The following is a 19,191-nucleotide window of genomic DNA, read 5'->3' on the forward strand; positions in this document are numbered from 1 at the left end:
CCCCGAGCCCCCACCTAACCTTACCAGGTCTCACCAAGAATGTTTAATTCACCATATGCTGCACTGGAGACAGAAGACAGTGTTGTCAGTGGGATGCCCAGAGTGGGCTCCCATAAGAGACCATCTGCACAGATGCAGCAAGAAATATTGCCCAGCTCAGACAGAAGACCAAGCAGTAATCAGGAGCCCACTTCTAAGCCACAACCCTACACCTGTGAGCACATCTGACGTAGACACAGCACATCTGCTGACCCATGCACAGAGCCCGGTCGTGTCCAGCAGCTGTGGGCAAGCTGGGTCTGATGGCAGTTTTAGTCCCTACAGTCTGGAACTGATCACTTCCCTTTAGTTTCAGAAGGGAACGACACTGGTCTGCCTTTTTCACAGGCTTTGCTGAGGATGGACACAAAAGTGCTCCATGAGAGGATAGAAGCACCCTCACTCGCAGACAGGATAAGTCCGGTACCCACGGCTGTGGATGCAGCAGACAAGTGAACAGGGCACCTCTGCCCACATCTCATACCAGCCATCTCGTTCGTGGTCAGAACCTTCACTGACCATCTCTTCTTTGGTTTTCAAACTGGCTCTAACCTGCTGTGCTTGGACTGATCCCTTCACAGACATCTGAAGTGAGGGGAGGGCTTACTGATGGTTCTTGAGATCATCAGGAATAAAAGCTGAGCTGGGGACTACACTGCTTGCATCAGATACGTTCATATCTTTGGATCTCAGAGCCTAGTTATCAGCAGGATATACTCATGTAAACGTACACACACACACACACACACACACACACACACACACACTGCCACACATGAATACACTATATATCAATCACCTAAATAGCACACCTACACAACTGACCCTTCAAACCCAGGGAATCATGAAAGCTCTGAAAGGGACTGGCTCTTTGCTACTGTATTCAGCATGCTGTAGCCAGAATAACTGCTATGGTAGAAATGTGTACACAAAGTTCCTGTACTGGGGATATCATCCCTAAAGCCACATGTTGATGGTATCTGAAATGGGATCCTTGGAAAGGCATTAGGAGGTTAGGTAAAGTCCTGAGGTGAGGTCTTATCATAGCATTGGTGGTTTTATTTATTAACTATTATTATCATTATATTATTATTGTTGTTGTTGTTATAATTATTATTATTTTGGGGTTTTTTTTGAGACAGGATTTCTCTGTATAACAGCCCTGCCTGTCCTGGAACGCGCTTGTAGACCAGGCTGGCCTTGAACTCACAGAAATCTGCCTACCTCTGTCTCCCGAGAGCTGGGATTAAAAATGTATGCCACTGTGCCTGGCCTCACTGGTGGTTTTTGTTTTTTGGTTTTTTGTTTTGTTTTGTTTTTTGTTTTTGTTTTTCGAGACAGGGTTTCTCTGAGTAGCCCTGGCTGTCCTGGAACTCACTTTGTAGACCAGGCTGGCCTCGAACTCAGAAATCCACCTGCCTCTCTGCCTCCCAAGTGCTGGGATTAAAGGCGTGCACCACCACCGCCCAGCCTCACTGGCGGTTTTATAACAGAGCTAAGAAGATGCTTTCTTGTCTCATCATGTGATGCCCACTTCCTATACAATGCAGAAAACCTCACCATATGCCAGCACCATCTCATGGACATTCCAAATCTAGTATTGTGAATCCAGCACAATTCTGTGCTTTATAAATGAACCAGATTTGGGTATTTCATTACAGCAAATAGAAAGAGACTGATCTTCTTAGAGGCTGATCTGCCCCTGCAGTCCACCACGTGTCCATAGGTGATTGCTAAGGTACCATGAAAGATGGGGATGTTCAGGCACTGACAATTCACACTGTGGCCCACTTCCCCTTGTGCTATGCAAATCTGTCCTGGCAAATGAAAAGCCCCCAGTACGCCGAGAAGCTGGGCTGGGCTCAGCCCATTTGTATTTCTCATCGTTAGGTAAAACCCTATGTTCTTCCTCTCATCTACCCAGAGCAGATGCTACAGGGGGAATGGGTGAAGGGACCACTCACTATTGGGTAGGAGTGAGGACCAGCTGTACTCTTGAGCCTTGCATCCCTGAGTGAGGTGGGTTCAGCTAACAGAAGGGCAATGCTCACCTTGCCTGCTCTCCTGGGTGATGCTGCTCAGACCACCGTCCTCAGCTAAGCCTTGCTCCAAGTTGGCCAGGATCTGTAGTCATTTCAAACAAGGACAACAAAATGGTAAGTGGATTTGTGGCTATACTGTCCTCATCATATATTTCAGACACAGCAAATTTCTCTGGGTAGAAACCAGTCAGGCAAGGAATGTTCGCAGAGACGAGTCTTTTGCATTGTGATGTCTAGCAGTTACCCAGAGGTGACGAGAAAAGCAGGCCCTACTCTCTGGCAGAAGGTAGAATTCAGGCTTAGGAGACTCATAGAGCCTTCTCAGACACTGAACATAGTGGGCGGTCAGTTTTTCTTTTCATGAAAAGCATCAGCTGTGCTGCACACAAGAGTGATCAACTTCTGTGGGAACATCAGCCCCGCCTTCCTCCAGGGTGCCACTGAGCCTACAGCCTTTCCTTCAGCACTGGGTCCATTCTGTGAAACTGTCACTTTGCATAGATTTTATTGTTTGGTTAAAACCTTTCCATTGTTTCATGTGTATTTGGATTTTCCATGAAAGAAAACCCTGTGACATGGTCCCTGTGCAATGCTATGGTCCCTGTGACATGGGGAAAAGATTTATTATTATTATTATTATTATTATTATTATTATTATTATTATTGTTATTATTTTGAAGGGCAGGGTGAGAATATGTGTTAAGAGTAAAGACTATGTGTAGGAGAAAGCTGGGGATAATGTTAATGGAAAAGGTTCAGTCTGCTCTGTGGAAACCCTGCCTTCCTCTTACCACCGGCTGGGTGACATCACCCCAGCGGCTACTCCTAGGTAGGCAGGAAGAAGCCCCAGTGTCCTTTCTCCACTCATCCATGCCACACTGGGCACCCTCCTCCTTTGTAAAGTCATTATTTTGTATAAGCAAGAGAACAATTAGCTGTGGGATGTGAGTCAGAAAACACATGGGGCTCACAGCTGTGACCTCTGAGAGATTCAGGGGACAGACACAGGGTTAAAGACTGTGACCTTGGAGAGAAACAAGCCAAATCACATCAGGTCAAATGGCATTCCTGAGCTAATTTGTCTTCTGATAAGTAATCATGAAGGCAGAAACTGACGAGGAAATAAAGTCTTAATTCCCTCAGGCTGGAATGAAGGGAGCCAGGAAGAAAGGGCAGGGATCTGGGACAGCAGAGGGCACCAGCATTCAGGACTGAGTCCGAGAGCTCAGCGAACTAGGACAAAGGCTGGCATTTATAGCTAGAAAGAAAACCACACACAACAGGAAAGGGGACGGTTCTCTGGGTCTCAGGACTGTGGAGAATCTATGTGTACAACTGTGTTCCAAGCCTACCACCCCATGTATGTCAGAATACACCCGATCTCTGTACTAGGCATTCAGGGCTGGGGGAAGGCTGTATCTATGGAGCCTTGGAACACTCAGCCAGCACCCACTGGGAGGGTGGAATCTGCCTGCTGTTCTGGCTCTGAAGGAGAAGAGGACACTTCAGAGGAGCAGCAGCAGAGAATCAGGGAACAAGGAGGGACTTCTCACTGAAGTGTATGAGGTGGCGCAAATGGAAGCTACTGGCAGTGGAGGTGGCAAAGGCAGAGCCACCAAGAATTCTACTGCCTGTTCTGGGCTCTCCTGGCCTTGTGACAGTCTGGGGAGTCCTTTTTTTTTTCATATGCGTTATGGCTTGGATGTGAAATGACGCCCCCCCCCACCCCCCATTGGTTAATGCCCACATCCTAAGCTGGTGGCACTACTGAGAGGTACTAGAAATCTCAGAGTAGGGTTTGGCTGGTGGAAGCAGGTAGCAGGAAAAGGTCCTTGGGACCATTTGGTTCCCCAGCCATTTATGTTACCAAGGGAACTGCTTGTGCCATACAATCTTCCTGTGACGCTCTGCCAAAGCACATGGGGTCAAGTGACTATGAATCAAAGCAACCTTTGTACCATAAAGTGGTTTGTGTTGGGCACGGGTCACAGCACTTTCAAGAACAGTAACGTATGTCTTGTCCACACTGCATGAGGGACTCCAGCAGGTTACAGCCTTTCTCAACCCCTGTGAATTGGGAAAGCAGGGTCTGCATTATCCCAGGCCACTAAGTGGCTTGAGCACCAGTGGGAAAGACAGCTCCCCGAGGTTCTGACCACAGACGTGAGAAGGTCAAGTTCAGCACAGGTTTCTGACCCTCGTTTAGAGAATATAGACACCGCAGGGAAAGGCTGAACTTGTGAATATGGTGTGCCTGCATCTCCACCCACAGGTCCATCTTGCCCTGGAACCAAAGCCAGAGATCAAGTATCAGCTAGACGCCACTCAGCAGGCACAATGTTCCCATGTTCTGGAACATGCTCTGAAGGCAGAGATCCCATTAAGCATGGGTGGCAGAATGATATTGCCTTGAATCAGGTCTATAGGAGGATGGCTGGCACTTCTACTGTATTTTTATTGGATAAACCTGAAGGCGAAAAGATTTCTTTTATCTCTTGCCAAATTTAAATAGAGCTCATTGTAGCTAACACCCAAGATACCACCATGGGGGATGATCCCTCTGTTGGGGATGACACAGGGTCTGCAGTTGTGTGGGTCTCATTTGTTCCTTCGCCCAGAAGCCACACCCCCCTGTCTCCCCACCCTCCTACACCCAGAATCAGGTGGTGACACAGAGAAGCTATGGGGGAGACTCAGCCAAAGGTTCTGGCAAGCAATGCAACAGAGGCAGGCAATCTGCAAACCCAGATCATGGCTCTCAAGTAGGAGACTGAAGCTATGACCACAGGTCAGTAGGATAGCTCATTTTGTAAGTATACCGTAGCTGTCTTCAGACACCTCAGAAGAGGGCATCAGATTTGATTACAGATGGTTGTGAGCCACCATGGTTCGCGGAATTTGAACTCAGCACCTTCGGAAGAACAGTCAGTGCTCTTAACTGCTGAGCCATCTCTCCAGCTCAAGGATAGCTCATTTTGTATTAAGAAAAGGGAAGGTGTTGTCTAGGTTCTTTGAGTGGCTTTCCAGGATAGGTGCCTGAGCCTAGACCCTTGGAGTTCCTGCCCTAAATCCATTAGAATTTGGTAGGGGTGAAAGAAATCCTTTCCTTCTCTCAAAACAGGTCTCACAGTCTGTCTTAGGCTGGTTTTGAACTCATGGGTTCAAGTGTTCCTCTTCCTTTGGGCACCCAATTAGTTAGGACTTTGTTGCATACCATATGTGACCCAAATCTTTTCTGAGACAACACCTTGTAAAGAGCAAAATGCAGAGCGAAATGACAACATGGGACAGTGACCTCACAGGATAGGCACTTCACAGTGCAGAGTGACTAGATAGGACTGAGTAATCACACAGTCGAGTGGACACAAAGGAGAATGTGTGTTCCCATGGGTGAGTAGGGTGTCTGGGCAGAAAGGGCTGCACAGCTCACCCTCACCTCAGGGAGCTGTCCTGTAGACTACAGAGAATCACGGACATGACATTGTCAGTCCAGAACACAATCGGTTCCTCATCCCTCACCCCTTCCTGCCCTTGGTGGACTGAGACACAGCCACAGTGGTAACTCCAGGCACCGTGAGATGCCGCTTCAGGTCCAGGCTGACTTAGGCTTATCATCTCTAATGTCTGTTTCTTACCTGGACACCCCAACACACTGTTCTCGTCTGCATTACAGATTGTGGGACTCCATGGAGAATGTACTTATAGTGTTTTGTAAACTTTAAAAGTGCCGAGGGGAAATTAATTACATGGAACAGCAACAAGAAATTAAAAAAAATTAAAACTGCTCTGCCACCTCAGATTTTTCCTGTGGTCTTTTTTTCTGCCTTCATCCTTGTAACAAATATAAAAGGGTTGGAAATGCGTGATCTGGGAGCAATGAGGCTAATGCTTGCTGACTGCTAAGTAGTAAGTGGGTCTCTGGAACTTGTGGGAGCTTTCTCAGCAGGCTGTGCGGGATGCTGTGGAGGAAGGCAAGAGCTGCGGCTGCAGTGAAGCTACACTGAGGCCACTGGGAGCGGTGTCTCCAGACACCTGACCCTAGGCTCCTCTTAGAGTCATGGGCTCACACCAGGTTTCAGGCACATCAACTGAATGTTTGGGAGAAGGAACAGAGGACAGGGTTCCCCTGAGGCCCATCCTTTAGAACGACACATCTTGGCCGACAGGGCAACAACACTGTCTCAAACAGGTGAAGGTGACACTGAGACTTCAAGGACAGGGCATGGATGCTCTGCGCTCCTTCCTCTCTTTTGGGAGGGAGTTGGGTGCCACATGACACATGAGAACTTGCAAGCAGGGAGTGGGGCTTCTTTTGAACAAACAGTGATGCTGGACAGGTATGAGGGCACTACATAGCAGCCCACTTGAGGTGCAGTGGAGCCGGATGGAAACCTGTGGGTGCAGTGACATCTCAGAGCTGTGACTGTCTTACAGACCAGGAGGGAGGGAGGGAGGGAGGGAATGGAGTGACATATTCTCAGTTCTGAGAGAAAAGAGCCACCAACAGATCCTGTTAACAAACGACCAGGACTCCCCTTTGACAGGGAACCTCTTGTGCCCAGAAATACCTGGTGCATGCTAATGAGGCACTGACCCCAGGTGATACCAAGTGGGCCACCAACTACCTGGCCTGCCGCTATGGAACCACATGCTCACCTTGGCTTCTCTGTGCTGCTAACAGAGGCCACTTTAAAGACGGACTTAAGGACATGAACACTGCTCCTCTTGGTATGGTCACAGTGTTAATAAGGCTCCATTTCTGGCTTTATCACTAGTTTCTTTGAGCGGCTTTCCAGGATGGGTGCCTAAGCCCAGTCCCTTGGGACTTCCTGCCCTAAATCCATTATCATGCTTGGGAGTTCCTGCCCTAAATCCATTATCATGACCACTGGAAAAAAAAGGTGTTAAGTCCTTTAAATACCCTGAAAACAGAACTACCCTGCTGAACATCACAGGTGGAAATGTCCAGGTTGACAAACTTGTTTGGAAGGAGTGACATCCTTTTGGGGGACCCTGGTCTGACTTCTCTCCTCCATCTTTCCCCTGATCTGGCTTACTTCTGTCTCCCTCCACATCCAATCTCTCCCTTTCTAAGGACTCTGTGAGGTCCCTGTTCCCCTCACTTTAAGAGATCATCTCACAGAGAAGTAACTGCTTTGACCTGAGGGGAAAATGCAGATGCTGGCCTCAGAGCAAGACCCAGGAGAACTTTTAGGTGGCAAAGGTCTCTGGAGAGGTCCTACCCAGCATGCGCACTGGGATCTCGAAGTTGGCTCAAGGCACCCAAGGCCAAGTTCTCTGTATCAAGGAGATTTATTTGCTCCAGAGGGACAGAGAGCAGGGATGAGGGACAGGAGATAGAGGACAAGAGAGAAGGGGAAAGAAATGGGAAGACAGGAGAAAAGAGGCAAGGAAGAGGGGGAGGAGGGATATTTGTCCTGGAGGACAAATGATTGCCTGTGGATAGAGAGGACACAGCTGTGGCCCACAGGCAAATGGCAGTTTAAAACGGGGAAAGGAAAAACTCTATGTTAGGATGAGGTGTTTAATTTTAATCGGGGATGTTAATTAAGGTGGCCAAAGAGGGGGGTTGATTGTGGGACTTCAATACACTGATAGCTGGACCTTGGTAGTCAGCCTCAGGAGAAGTGGCTAAATAAGGAAACTACAGATCTTGATGGCTAGCTTTAGGAAAGTAGCCTAAGGTTTTAACCAAGGCAGAGTGGGTCAGGGAAGGGTAAGGCCTGCCAGAGCCATGCTGGAGATGCCTAGAGTCCCTTCAGGCTCTTGTAACCCAGACCCATCTCCTCTGCAGCTCTTCCCACCCATTGAGAGAAACCTGAAGGCTCTGTCTCCTTCAGGGCCTACCCTGAACAAGCTGGTTTCCTCCCAACAACTTCTGTCTCCTGCGTTTTCATGGTAACGCATGATCCAGCAATTCTACAGTCAAAGGGAATGATAACTGTCTGCCCCATGGGTGCCAAGCTGCTGCAGTGCTGCCCACTCCAAAGATGAGTGGACAGGGGCCATGTGGCAGCTGCACACAGCCGAGTGGTGGTGGGGAGGAGAGAACCGTGGGAGTGGAGGGCACAATGGCCTGTTTGCTCCCCTGGTGGAAGTTAGAAGATCTGAATGTAGGGCAGTGTTAGAGTTAGGCAAAGGGTTGCTGAAGGAGGCTGTATTTGCATGCATCAAAATACAGTGCCCAGGGGCTGGAGAGATGGTTCAGTGGTTAAGAGCACTGGCTACTCTTTCAGAGGTCCTGACTTCAATTCCCAGCAACAACATGGTGGCTCACAACCATCTATAATGGGATCTGACGCCGTCTTCTGGTGTGTCTGAAGACAGCTACAGTGGACTCATATAAACAAACAAACAAAAAAATAAATCTTAAAAAAAAAAAAATACAGTGCCCAGACCTAGCAACAGGCGCAACTAACCCACTAATCAACATAAAAGAAACTGCTTTAAGCCATAGACTAATTTGCGTGGTAGCAGCTGATCACAAGCATGCAGCTGAGTCAAGGTTACCTTGTACCACTTTCAATTTAGAGCTTCCCATGAGGGGCAGTGAGCTGAAACACTTTAGGATTTCAGTTCATTCAATCTGCACAGCCTGAAATGTATCCCTCACTGGGTGTCTTAGGAGCTCACCACTGTAATCAAGTTCAGTCATGGAAAGAGGTACTTGGAACTGAGTGGGCAGGCTTTGGGAGGAAAAAATGAAGGTGAAGCATGGGGCTGGAAGAGAGGGCTCCTGACTTGGCAGTTTCTTTGCCGAGGAGGCTCCCTAAAGCCGAGGGATTCTTCTAGATCCCGAGCCCTGGGCACATACTGGGCTGGATCTGGATAACAGACTCCACTCCTAAAATGTGGACAATTTTCACTGCACACCCACAGCACAGGAAGGCCATTTGTCCAAGGCAGAATGATGTCTGAAGTGACTTTGGCACCCTGCTCGACTCTGTGTACAGCCACTACCACTTGCTTGCCACAGTACTTAAAAAGGCCCAGATACCTGAGGAGGTGGCTGGGCAGGTGTCCTAACTTGCTGCACACCTCTCTGGGCTGGGGCTTTGGCCTGCAGGAGCGAGGCATGTTGTAGTCATGAGGCTTCGGCGCACACACACACACACACACACACACACACACACACACACACACACACGAGACTAACACCCACTCAAGGACCCTCTTTGGTTCTGACCAACAGGTAGGCCTCCCTGTCTTTACCATCGCTACCTGGGGGCCTTCTGGAAGGGAGGCTTCCCACAGGGAGGAGGGTTCTCAGTGTTCTTGGGCACTTCAAGGATTATTAAACACTCCCACTGCTCCAGCCCTGAGTGGTCAGGAGCGCAGGTCACTGGCAGCTTGCTCAGCACAGCAGGCCAGCTCTGGTCAGGAAGTACAGATGGATGTTCCCACCTAGTTGGTGTGACTCCAGATGTCCTCCTGTCACTGCCTCTAGGACCTCCACACCTTGCAAAGGGTACGTGTGCTTTTCTTTCTACTCCGATCTGTCTGAGGGGATGTATGTGCTGAGAAAAGAAAGGCAAAGAGGACTGAACGGAAGACATTTTTCTTAGCGAAAGACCAGTTTTCTCTGGGCTCTCATGGGTCCCTTTTTAGCCCTTCAGTGTACCAAGATTCCATATAGCTGCGACAGTGCCCAATGGCTTTATTGTCCATGCTCTGGGATTTGTAATGGTACCAGTCAGAGGTTTCTCACTGTGAGCCCCACCAGGGCAGCGATCCTGCAAACCCAGCTTATGGAAGTTCTAGCTCCTTCACTGAGGGCAGTTTGCTCTGGGTAGACATGGGGCAGGAGCATGAGCCTCGAGGGCAGGGTGTGTGTCTGCAGCCCAGAGGGAGGAAGTGGTCCTCATTCCCTCTTTCTACTTCTCTCTCTCTCCCTCCCCTCTGCCTCTCTTTTTGTTTTTTGGTTTTTTTTTTTGAGACAGGATTTCTCTGTATAGACCTGTAGACCAGGCTGGGATTAAAGGCATGCACCACCACTGCCCAGCCTTTCTTTCTACTTCTTTAAATGGCTTGCTGAATGCCTCATCTTCTCTGATTAAGTCACAATTAATTTGCTCTCTGCAGGAGCAGTAGGAAAGTGGAGCAAGGGAAGCATCTGGATCAGGGAGCGCCAGCAGCGGGCAGAAGCAATCAGGGGCTGACGGCTGGCCTGTCTGAGCCCGCAATGAGCGGATGGTGGTGGCTGTTGTCCTGTATTTCTAACTTTGTCTACTGTAAAGCAGCAAGCCCAAGTGCGCCCATCTGTCAGAAACCCCTTTTAGCAAAGACACCAACCCTTCCTGGAACAGAGCTCTCACGCTGTCTTGTCAGCCATCAGCAGAGAAGCGGGCCACACTCACAGCCCACGCGCCTCTTTTTCTGAGTGCATGAGACAAGAGTCTCATCTGCTGCAACAGAGGCTCTAAGGAAACCTTTCTACCTGGCACCCCAAAGCTAAATCTACCTGGGATTGTGGAGTAGCAGTGGTGCATCTGCATTGGCAAATGAAATTAACCTCAAGCTAATTGTACTTTACTGTTTATGGATTACCCCTATTTATGCAAATGGCTCTTAGGAATGTCTCTGCTGTGTGGGTTCTTTTCCCAATCAGTTTGCAAAACTCTGGTGAGACCTGGAGGAACAGACAGTCTGCAGAGCCAGAAAGGGAGGCATAGAAAGCAGAAGACAGGCCGTCTGCAGACAGTGACAGCCAAGGGCTTCTGTGTCATGAGAGCATGGCACACGTGATCCCGTTTAAACCAGACAGGCAAAGTCACCAAGTGACTCAAAGGCAATAAAGAAAACCAACCCTGGACTCCTTTGTGAAAAGTAAGTGATGTCTCCGTATAGCAGGATGCTGCCTAAGAGCATCGCCCTGATCTACGCTAGGCATGCAGAACATATACAGACTGTCCATTCCTTGTGAGTCTTTCAGACAGGAAAGGTTCATCTGGGCAAACCGGCTCACAGTTGCTCTGCCCCAACCCAGCCTCTAGCCTTTGTAAAACACTTAAGGTATGGACAGCATGGTGACACTATTTCAGAACCTTGTGTATGAGGAAGAAGTGAGACAGTCTCCCTGGTGGACGGGTGGAGAACGCTGTGGTGTGAATGCTGAGAGGCAGCGGACTGAGTATCATGACAGTTACCTTGCTGCAGACGGTCTTGACCCTGTGTAATCGGTCCAGGGACTCCTGTGGGTTCCCCAGATACTGCTGTAGTTCAGCATGCAGAATACGCATTGAAAAGGGGACCATGGATCCTAGAGTAGAAACCAGAGATACTTTAATGAACTTGCTATGGATGTGTGTTTCCTGACTGTACAGAGGAGGGAGGCATTTACAGGGTGTTTTAGTTACGGTTTCTATTGCTGTGATAAAACACTATGACCAAAAAGTAACTAGGGGGAAAAGCATATTACACCTTATAGCATGTAGTCCATCATCCAGGGAAGTCAGAGCAGAAACTCAAGGCAGGAACCTGGAGGCAGCCACTGATTCAGAGGCCGTGGACCAGCGCTACTTACTGGCTTGCTTCTTATATCATCCAGGACCACCTACCCAGAAGTAGCAAAGGCCCCAATGACCTGGGTCCTCCCAAATCAAGTATCAATCAAGAAAGTGCTTCACAGACTTGCCCACAGGCCGATCTGGTAGGATCATTTCTCAACTAAGGTTCCCTGTTTCCCAAGAAACTCTAGGTTGTATAGCTGACAAAACCCTAGCCAGCACACAGGTGTTGCAGTGGAAGCAAGAAGAGAAGCCCTGCCAGGCAGTGGTGGCGTACGCTTTTAATCCTAGCACTTGGGAGGCAGAGGCAGGTGGATTTCTGAGTTTGAGGGCACACAGAGAAACCCTGTCTCGAAAAACCAAAAAAAAAAAAACCAAAAAAAAAAAAAAAAAAAAAAAAAAAAAAAAAAAAAAAAAAAAAAGAAGAGAAGCCCTTTGATTTTTGGTTTAGCTGTAGAATGCAAGCTGGTTTTCTCTGCTAAGTCACATCTTACATACCTAGGCAATTACCAAGGGAGACCAGATGTTACCACTATTGCCAGCAACCACAGAGGTTCTTACAAATGAATTCAGTAGCAGATACCAAATGACCACCAATGAAAGCTGTGACAGAGTACTTTACTGCAGCAGGCCAGAGTGTGAGCGTGAGCAGAGAGTGAATGTGGTGCTCTGAGTAAGAATGCCCCCATAAGCTCATACATTTGAATGCTTAGTCACCAGGGAGTGGCTTTAAAGGATTACAAGGATTAGGAGGTGAGGCCTTGTTGAGGAAGGGTGGACTTTGATGTTTTAAAAGCTCAGTAAGGCCTGTCCGGTTCCCCGCCCCCAACCCCCCATTCAAGATGAGATTCTCAGCCTACCTGCATGGTCATGGTCCTCTCCATGATGATAATGAAATAACCCTCAGAAACTGTAAGCCAGCCCCCAATGAAATGCTTTCTTTTATAAGAGTTGCCTTGGTCATGGTATCAAACATTGACTAAGACAGTGGGTTAGCTTGTATTTCCCAGCAGGGAGGGCTGCCAACTGGCTCTGGAGGTGCTCCTGGCGATGCCAGAGAGGGGGCAGATAGCTCAGTGAGGGGACCTCCCTATCCTGGGCTCAGAGAACAGGGTTCAGGAGGTGTCCCTGAGGATGCCAGAGAAGGGCCGGACATCCCAGCAAGGCCATCTCTCCATCCTGGCCTCCTGCTAGCTTGGCACAGAGTGGAGCTGGAGCAGGAAAATGCTTCCTTCTGCTCATGGGTTTGCTTGCAGAGAAGAGGGTTCCTCCAGGTTAGAGTCTTCAGGGCTGCCCATCAGGAGAAAGGCATGTGGCTGCATGTGAAAGAGATGGGAGCTGAACAGGAGAGCAGGAGGGTCTAGAATCAAGAACAGCTGGGGAAATACCATCTGTCAGTCCCATGCTAAGTACAGAGATTTAACTTACAAGCTACATGGCAAGTTTTAAGAACCAAGTAGAGGCCCCTGGTCACTTCCCTCAGAAAGGCTACACGTCCCCTCACCCCCCAACCCCCAGCAGCAGCACCACCTGGCCCCAGGCATTCAAGTGCCCAGATCAAATCATCACACTTCCCAAGTATGGATGAGCTTGCCAGTCTCAGCTGCTGGGAATTTTAGCATCCTTCATGTGCAGTTTGGCTACCCAGTACAACAAAGCCTGGCCAGTCAAAATCTGTAAAAAGACCCTAGTCTTCCTTGTTAATCGTGTGTGTGTGTGTGTATGACTCCCATGTACAGTCGGGACCTGCCTAAATCTAGGTTGACATGAATACTGTAGGAGTATTCTCATTAATTGTTTAAAAAATATTAAATGAGGCTGGGGTGGTGGTGGTGGTGAAAAAAAGAAGAAAGAACACATTAAATAAAAACACTACTTCAAAATTTATTTCAGATAGTCCCCTGCAGTGTTGAAGATCTAGACCACTATTGTGGAAAGTCAAGGAAAAATGTGCTAGAAATCTGTTAGGCCTTAGCATGTGCACTGAAAAATGAAAGCAGAGAGCCGTACCGGAGTGACCTCTGTGGGTCACTACTGTTCTCCGAGGGGGGCAGCTCCTGGCAAGTGGGGCAGTGGTACAGCTGAACTTGCTGGCATATCCGCAGTGCTATGTGTATGGTTGCCACCAGCAACAGAAAGCATGTGGGGAGAGTCCCACTGTGGCCTCTTCCTTCCCAGAGGCACAGACCCAGAGGTTGGCAGCCTTCCTCTTTCATTTTTGTAATAGGGACACTTGACTAGATTCAATGATCCATCAGGTGACCCTGGACACCCTCTTCCCTTCCTACCTCTCCTGGCATCCTCCTCTCCATCATCAGGGGGAGCGGGTTGGCAGCTATGGGGATACTGATCATCCATCAGTCTCCTTGAGAAGCTCCTCTGCTGAGACACCGTTGTGTGTTGAGTGTTCAAGGACACACACTATTCTCAACCCTGTGAAGACATCTTCTACCTAATGCTACGTTGGTACACAAACAAAAAATATCCTAGAGCAAATATTATTATTTACGTGGTCAATCTGATCAAACTTTTAGATGGAGGTAGGGTGATAAGAAACACAGGCCGGGCCGTGGTGGCACACGCCTTTAATCCCAGCACTTGGGAGGCAGAGGCAGGCAGATTTCTGAGTTCGGAGGCCAGCCTGGTCTACAGAGTGAGTTCCAGGATAACCAAGGCTATACAGAGAAAACCCTGTCTTGAAAAACAAACAAACCAAAAACAAAACAACAACAACAAAAAACCAAAACCAAAACAAAACAAAAAAATGGACTAGGTCATCCAACCTAGGTAGCGCTCCAAGTGGCTTCTCAACTGTAGCAAGTGTTGGGGAAACAGAAAGCTGCAGGAAGCAGGAGGAGGACATCCTTCTTGGTACTCAGGAGTTCACAGGAGGAGGACATCCTTCTTGGTACTCAGGAGTTCAGGCAGAGAAATGTGAACTATAAATCTAAATCTAACGTCAGCGTAACATGTTAGCTGTGGGAGGTAAACTGATTTTGCAGTAAAGAATGAAATTCCAGATGTTTACAATATTATGCTGCGCATTTAATTCTGAGCAGCCATGTCAGGTTTTGTGTGGATATAAAAGATTCAGAGTTGAGCTTGAGAAGGAGACCTGTGAGCTGCAGGTATTGGAGGGAGCAAGGGAAGACTGAGTGACAATTTCGAGGAGCAGATGGCAGCAGGGAGGACAGAAACTTAGCACCCAGTTAATTTAAGAGTCTGTACATCTGGTTCGATGATGTGAGGGTGGTCTGTCCTCAGGCCTAAGTTTGGAAGTGAGTTTCTACAGCATTATGGCAGATCCTGCAACCCTAACCAAACACACCGACCACAACTTGTAGCGGCGCTGAGACAGGTGAAAATGAGACTGAGATAATGAAAATGTGTTTTCTTTCTCGTGTGAGATCTTTTCCCTCATACCCTTCATTGCACTGCCCGGGAAGGGACCATGGAAAGATAAGCAGTGCCATGAAAACTCCAAACTTGAGCCATGGCAAGCCTTTGCTTCCCACAGAGAGGGCTCTGAACAGACTGAAAGTGGTGGTGTGCAGGCATTTCACTTCTTGGAAGACAGAAACCCAACACATGCACACAGCAGAGTGAGCTCCCTGGAAATCACGATTGACTGTTAATCACAAGTCAGTGGCAGGTCATCAGTTAAAACTGTGCCACACATGCTGCACCACACCAGCGCGCAGTGCTACTTCAAGAATGCAGTGAGCAAGCTACTGATACTATCCGGGGACGCAGCTCCTGTCAACACCTGAACACAAACCCTGTGCTTGGAGACAACCTGCTTTAGTGTATCACAAAACAAAAACCAAGTTAATTAAAAGAAAATAAAACCCAGAAGGCACCCAGAAGGCACAAGAAAGGTTCTTAATGCCAAACAGAGAACAGGGTTGGGAAAGGGATCTTAAGTCGCTAAGAGCAGTTGTTCTGTCCCGAACATTACAGACAAACAGACAAAATCAAAATAATCCTTAGTGCCCAGTGTATAACCTGATCCCTTTGTTTCATCCCTCCATGCTAGGGGTGGGGTGGCAGATGTCTCCTGGGGAGGGTGCGACACCCCCTGGGAGTACACAGGTAGCAGTGGATAGCTGAGACAAATCTGGGGTCATAGGGTTGGCTGACTCTGGGCCCAAAACATTTCGAGGCAGAAGATTCCACAGGAACATGTGTCAAGCTAACTATACATCCTGTTTCCTTTTGTTGGAGAAGGAAAAAGTGGTAAGTGGACTTGAAGGAGGGAGAATAGCAGGCCTCCACAGAGAGCAAGGTACCTGTGCAGCTGTCAACAGCTGTCCATAGCCACTGGGGAATACTATTCATGTACCTGGAGCTATGCTACTGTCCAGGTGATATCGAGAGCAGCTGTGTGCTGTGGCTTAGTTAAGGAAATATTCCAGAGGCTGAAGAGATCGCTCAGCGGTTAAGAGCAATGACTGTTCTTCCAAAGGTCCTGAGTTCAATTCCCAGCAACCACATGGTGTCTCATCTGTAATGGGATCTGATGCTCTCTTCTGGTGTGTTGGAGACAAGTGACAGGACAGTGCACTAATATACATAAAATAAATCAATCTTTAAAAGAAGGTGTCAGTTAAAAAAAAATACATTCCAGAAAGTTCTCTGGTCCATGTCTTCATGTGCCTCAATTCCTAGTCTGATCCCAACAACACAGCCAGGATGCCTATGGCTATGACTTAGGTATAGTATACATTGAGGTCACCAGTAGTTGCTGCCAAACAAAAAGGCTAAGCTGGGCTTTGAAATCAGAGCGCCCTTCTGCAGGCCTGGACATTATCCTCCCTAGAATCAGAGAGGCTCCTTTTAAAATTACTAACAAAGCAGGTTTGGAGAGATGGCTCAGTGGGTAAGAGCACCCACTGCTCCTAAGTTCAATTCCCAGCAACCACACAGTAGCTCACAATCATCTGTAACAGGGATCCAATGCCGTCTTCAGCTGTGTCTGAAGACAGTGACAGTGTACCCACATATATGAAATAAATATGGCCGGAAGTGGGACTAGAACAAAATTACTAACAGAGGGTTAAATGTTCATAACACTGGAAAGAACATCAATAAATGAGCAACAGGAAATGAAGCCTATGTGAGAGTGAGCCCCTGGGAGGAAGCCCCACAGAACAGGAGTCAGGAGAAGAGTAAGACCAACAGGTGGGGCTGCAGGCCCAGCAAGTTATTCCACCATGCTGCTGACTTGAGTAGGGAAAGAAAACACATATTGCTGCCGGGAAGGAAAGGAGGGCACAGGGATGTTTTGACAGCAATCTGGCTTCTTACTAAACTGAAAACTCTGGCACAAGAGGCTTTAGCAAAACCACTTTTAACTCAGACCTTGGAGAATCCCATAGATGTTCACACAGAGAAATGTGCAACGATGCCTACACCAATCTTCGTAGGAACTTTGCACTGAAAAGAGGCTAAACTGTGCCTTAGGGCAGAGCTGTACAGTGCTCATGCTCTTGAGCCAAGTGGTCGGCATCCTGGGGGAGTTCAGCTGTGTCCTCTTCCAGAAGGATTGTCCCCATTGGGCTCGCTGACTATTTACAACCTATCATGAAGGATGAGGTCAGGAGACCCTTCCCTGACTTTCCAGCCAATCCCCACCACCTGTTAAATGAAACTCCGAGTGAATACATACAAGCTCAGGAAGGGTCTAGAGAATGCAGGCTAGAGAAGAGTAGAGGAGGGGGCTCCCTCTATGTAGCTGGGGGAAGCCCTCATCCCGGCTGGGTAAAGGCTTTCTGTGCAGCCTGTTGGGCAGAGGAGCACCTGTGCCCTTGTAGGTCCCTCCCCTATACTTACAAGAGAGAACTGCAGTAAACACACTGGTTCCTCAGGATGAACCAGTGGGATCGGGACTCTGTGTCCTTGGGACCTTAGGAGGAGGGACACATATTTCAATCTCTTCCCAGGAAGGAATTTTAGCAATGCAGGGAAAGTGGTTTTCCCAAACCAAGAAAGACAAACTCCTGACACAGACAGCAAGCATGTTCACTGAATATGTATGAGCATGTAACCCCTGGACCTGGAAGCATGGGAGCTCCTGGTTGGAATGGATTTTAGGAGGGGGCAGGACTGGGAACGGGAGTTGAATTCATGGGCCCTCAGTGCTGGGGAGGGGCAAACAACCTTGGCAGGGAAAGAGCTGTGATTGTGGTTGGAGAGCAGGCTCAGAGGGCAGAGGGCAGAGGGCAGAGGGCAGAGGGCAGAGGGCAGAGGGCAGAAGGCAGGACACTGTGAATGTTGGGGCTATTCTTGCTGCTCCCATGAGCAAGAAGAGGACTCTGCACAGTAGACCAAGTGGGCTAAGGGTCAGAGGACAAAGCCAACGGGGCTTGCAGAACAGCTGAACATTGGATAGAAACTGCTTAAATGTCCTAGAAATATATCAAACACAGCATTGTCCCTTTTATGAAAGAAAAACAAACAAACTCAACCTCATTAGCTCCACACACAGTTCATCAAGTCTTGTTATGAATGTCATGAATTGCTACAAATTATACCCAATCGTAAATGAAATATATTAAAGCTCATCCATAAAAGTTATTTATTTGTTTGTATTACTATAACCCCCTTTTAAAAGCACATTTTAATGGTTTGCTTAGCTTATATATTGTGAGCTAAAATGAAATGAATGAATCAAATTCTTACATTTATGCTTGTAATGCCACAAAATGATAAGCAGCATTAGCCAGCGTCCAGCCTATCACCGTGAATGCATGTTAACACTTGAGCATGTGTGATATATGTCCATTTCATAATTCGAATTAGCTGCTTAATGATGCGCAGCTCCTGTCTCCTCGTCATCCACATTCAGGTGCCATTTAATTTCAGGAAGAAGCAGAATATAGGCTGCATATCTGCATGCTCTTCAGCCTGCATGCTTGCCTGCTTTTCAGGCAGCACATATGCATGCTCTACAGGCTACAGATCTGAATGCTTTTCAGGCTGCAAATCTGCCTGCTCTTCAGGTGGCACATCTGTATGTTGTGTATCTGAATGCTCTTCAAGCTGTGTATCTGCTGAGAGACACTGCCGTAGCCTGGACAGCAACAACAGGCCACTCTACGCCTGCACTTAAACATGTTGCTATTTTTCAAGGAGGCTTGTTCCTTGGAAAGTCTTCGCAGAGGAATGTGCATTATTGGCCAGGAGACCTGATGACACTGAGCAGCAGGACAGTGTGGCAGAAGCCCAGGGGAGCTGAGCTTTTTATCACTCCCACAGGAAACACCTGCTTTTTAGACTGTCCTCCACCAGCTGTCAAGTGCTCAGAAGCCACTGCAATGAAATAGTAATTTTGCATCTGCATTTCTCAAGAATGTCACCAGGAAGAGCCCAGAGCCTTTGTGCAGCTATGTGCTTATGGGCTTAGTAGCTTGGTGCCAGTGAGAGATGAGACTCTGTGGTTCACATTCTATGCTTTGTTGGTCACAGACAAAACTCCATTGAAACCAGTTGCTAGCCTTGAGGCTAAGGCAGACTACGGCAGAGATGGACTGAACAAATGCTTATGCTTTCAGGAAAATAGCTATTCTTGTTTTTTTTTTTTT

At 48.0% G+C, this 19,191-nt stretch overlaps 1 protein-coding gene across 8 annotated transcripts in view; it reads right to left on the reverse strand.

Annotated features, from left to right (window-relative positions):
- Positions 1-19,191, reverse strand: part of Trappc12 (trafficking protein particle complex 12) — a 64,824-nt gene that overhangs the window by 11,231 nt on the left and 34,402 nt on the right. For 7 of the 8 annotated variants that reach the window (XM_031357250.1, XM_031357248.1, XM_031357244.1 and 4 more), the window contains 2 exons: positions 11,249-11,361; positions 2,091-2,163 (listed from right to left, as the gene is read on the reverse strand). In XM_031357250.1, coding sequence (XP_031213110.1) covers positions 2,091-2,163; positions 11,249-11,361 — 186 coding nt within the window. Of the gene's footprint in view, positions 1-2,090; positions 2,164-9,304; positions 9,620-11,248; positions 11,362-19,191 lie in introns of those variants that run through there. The other variant, XM_031357251.1, reaches the window with a different exon arrangement.

The sequence above is a fragment of the Mastomys coucha genome, unplaced genomic scaffold, assembly GCF_008632895.1.
Source record: "Mastomys coucha isolate ucsf_1 unplaced genomic scaffold, UCSF_Mcou_1 pScaffold6, whole genome shotgun sequence".
Lineage (NCBI taxonomy): Eukaryota > Metazoa > Chordata > Mammalia > Rodentia > Muridae > Mastomys > Mastomys coucha.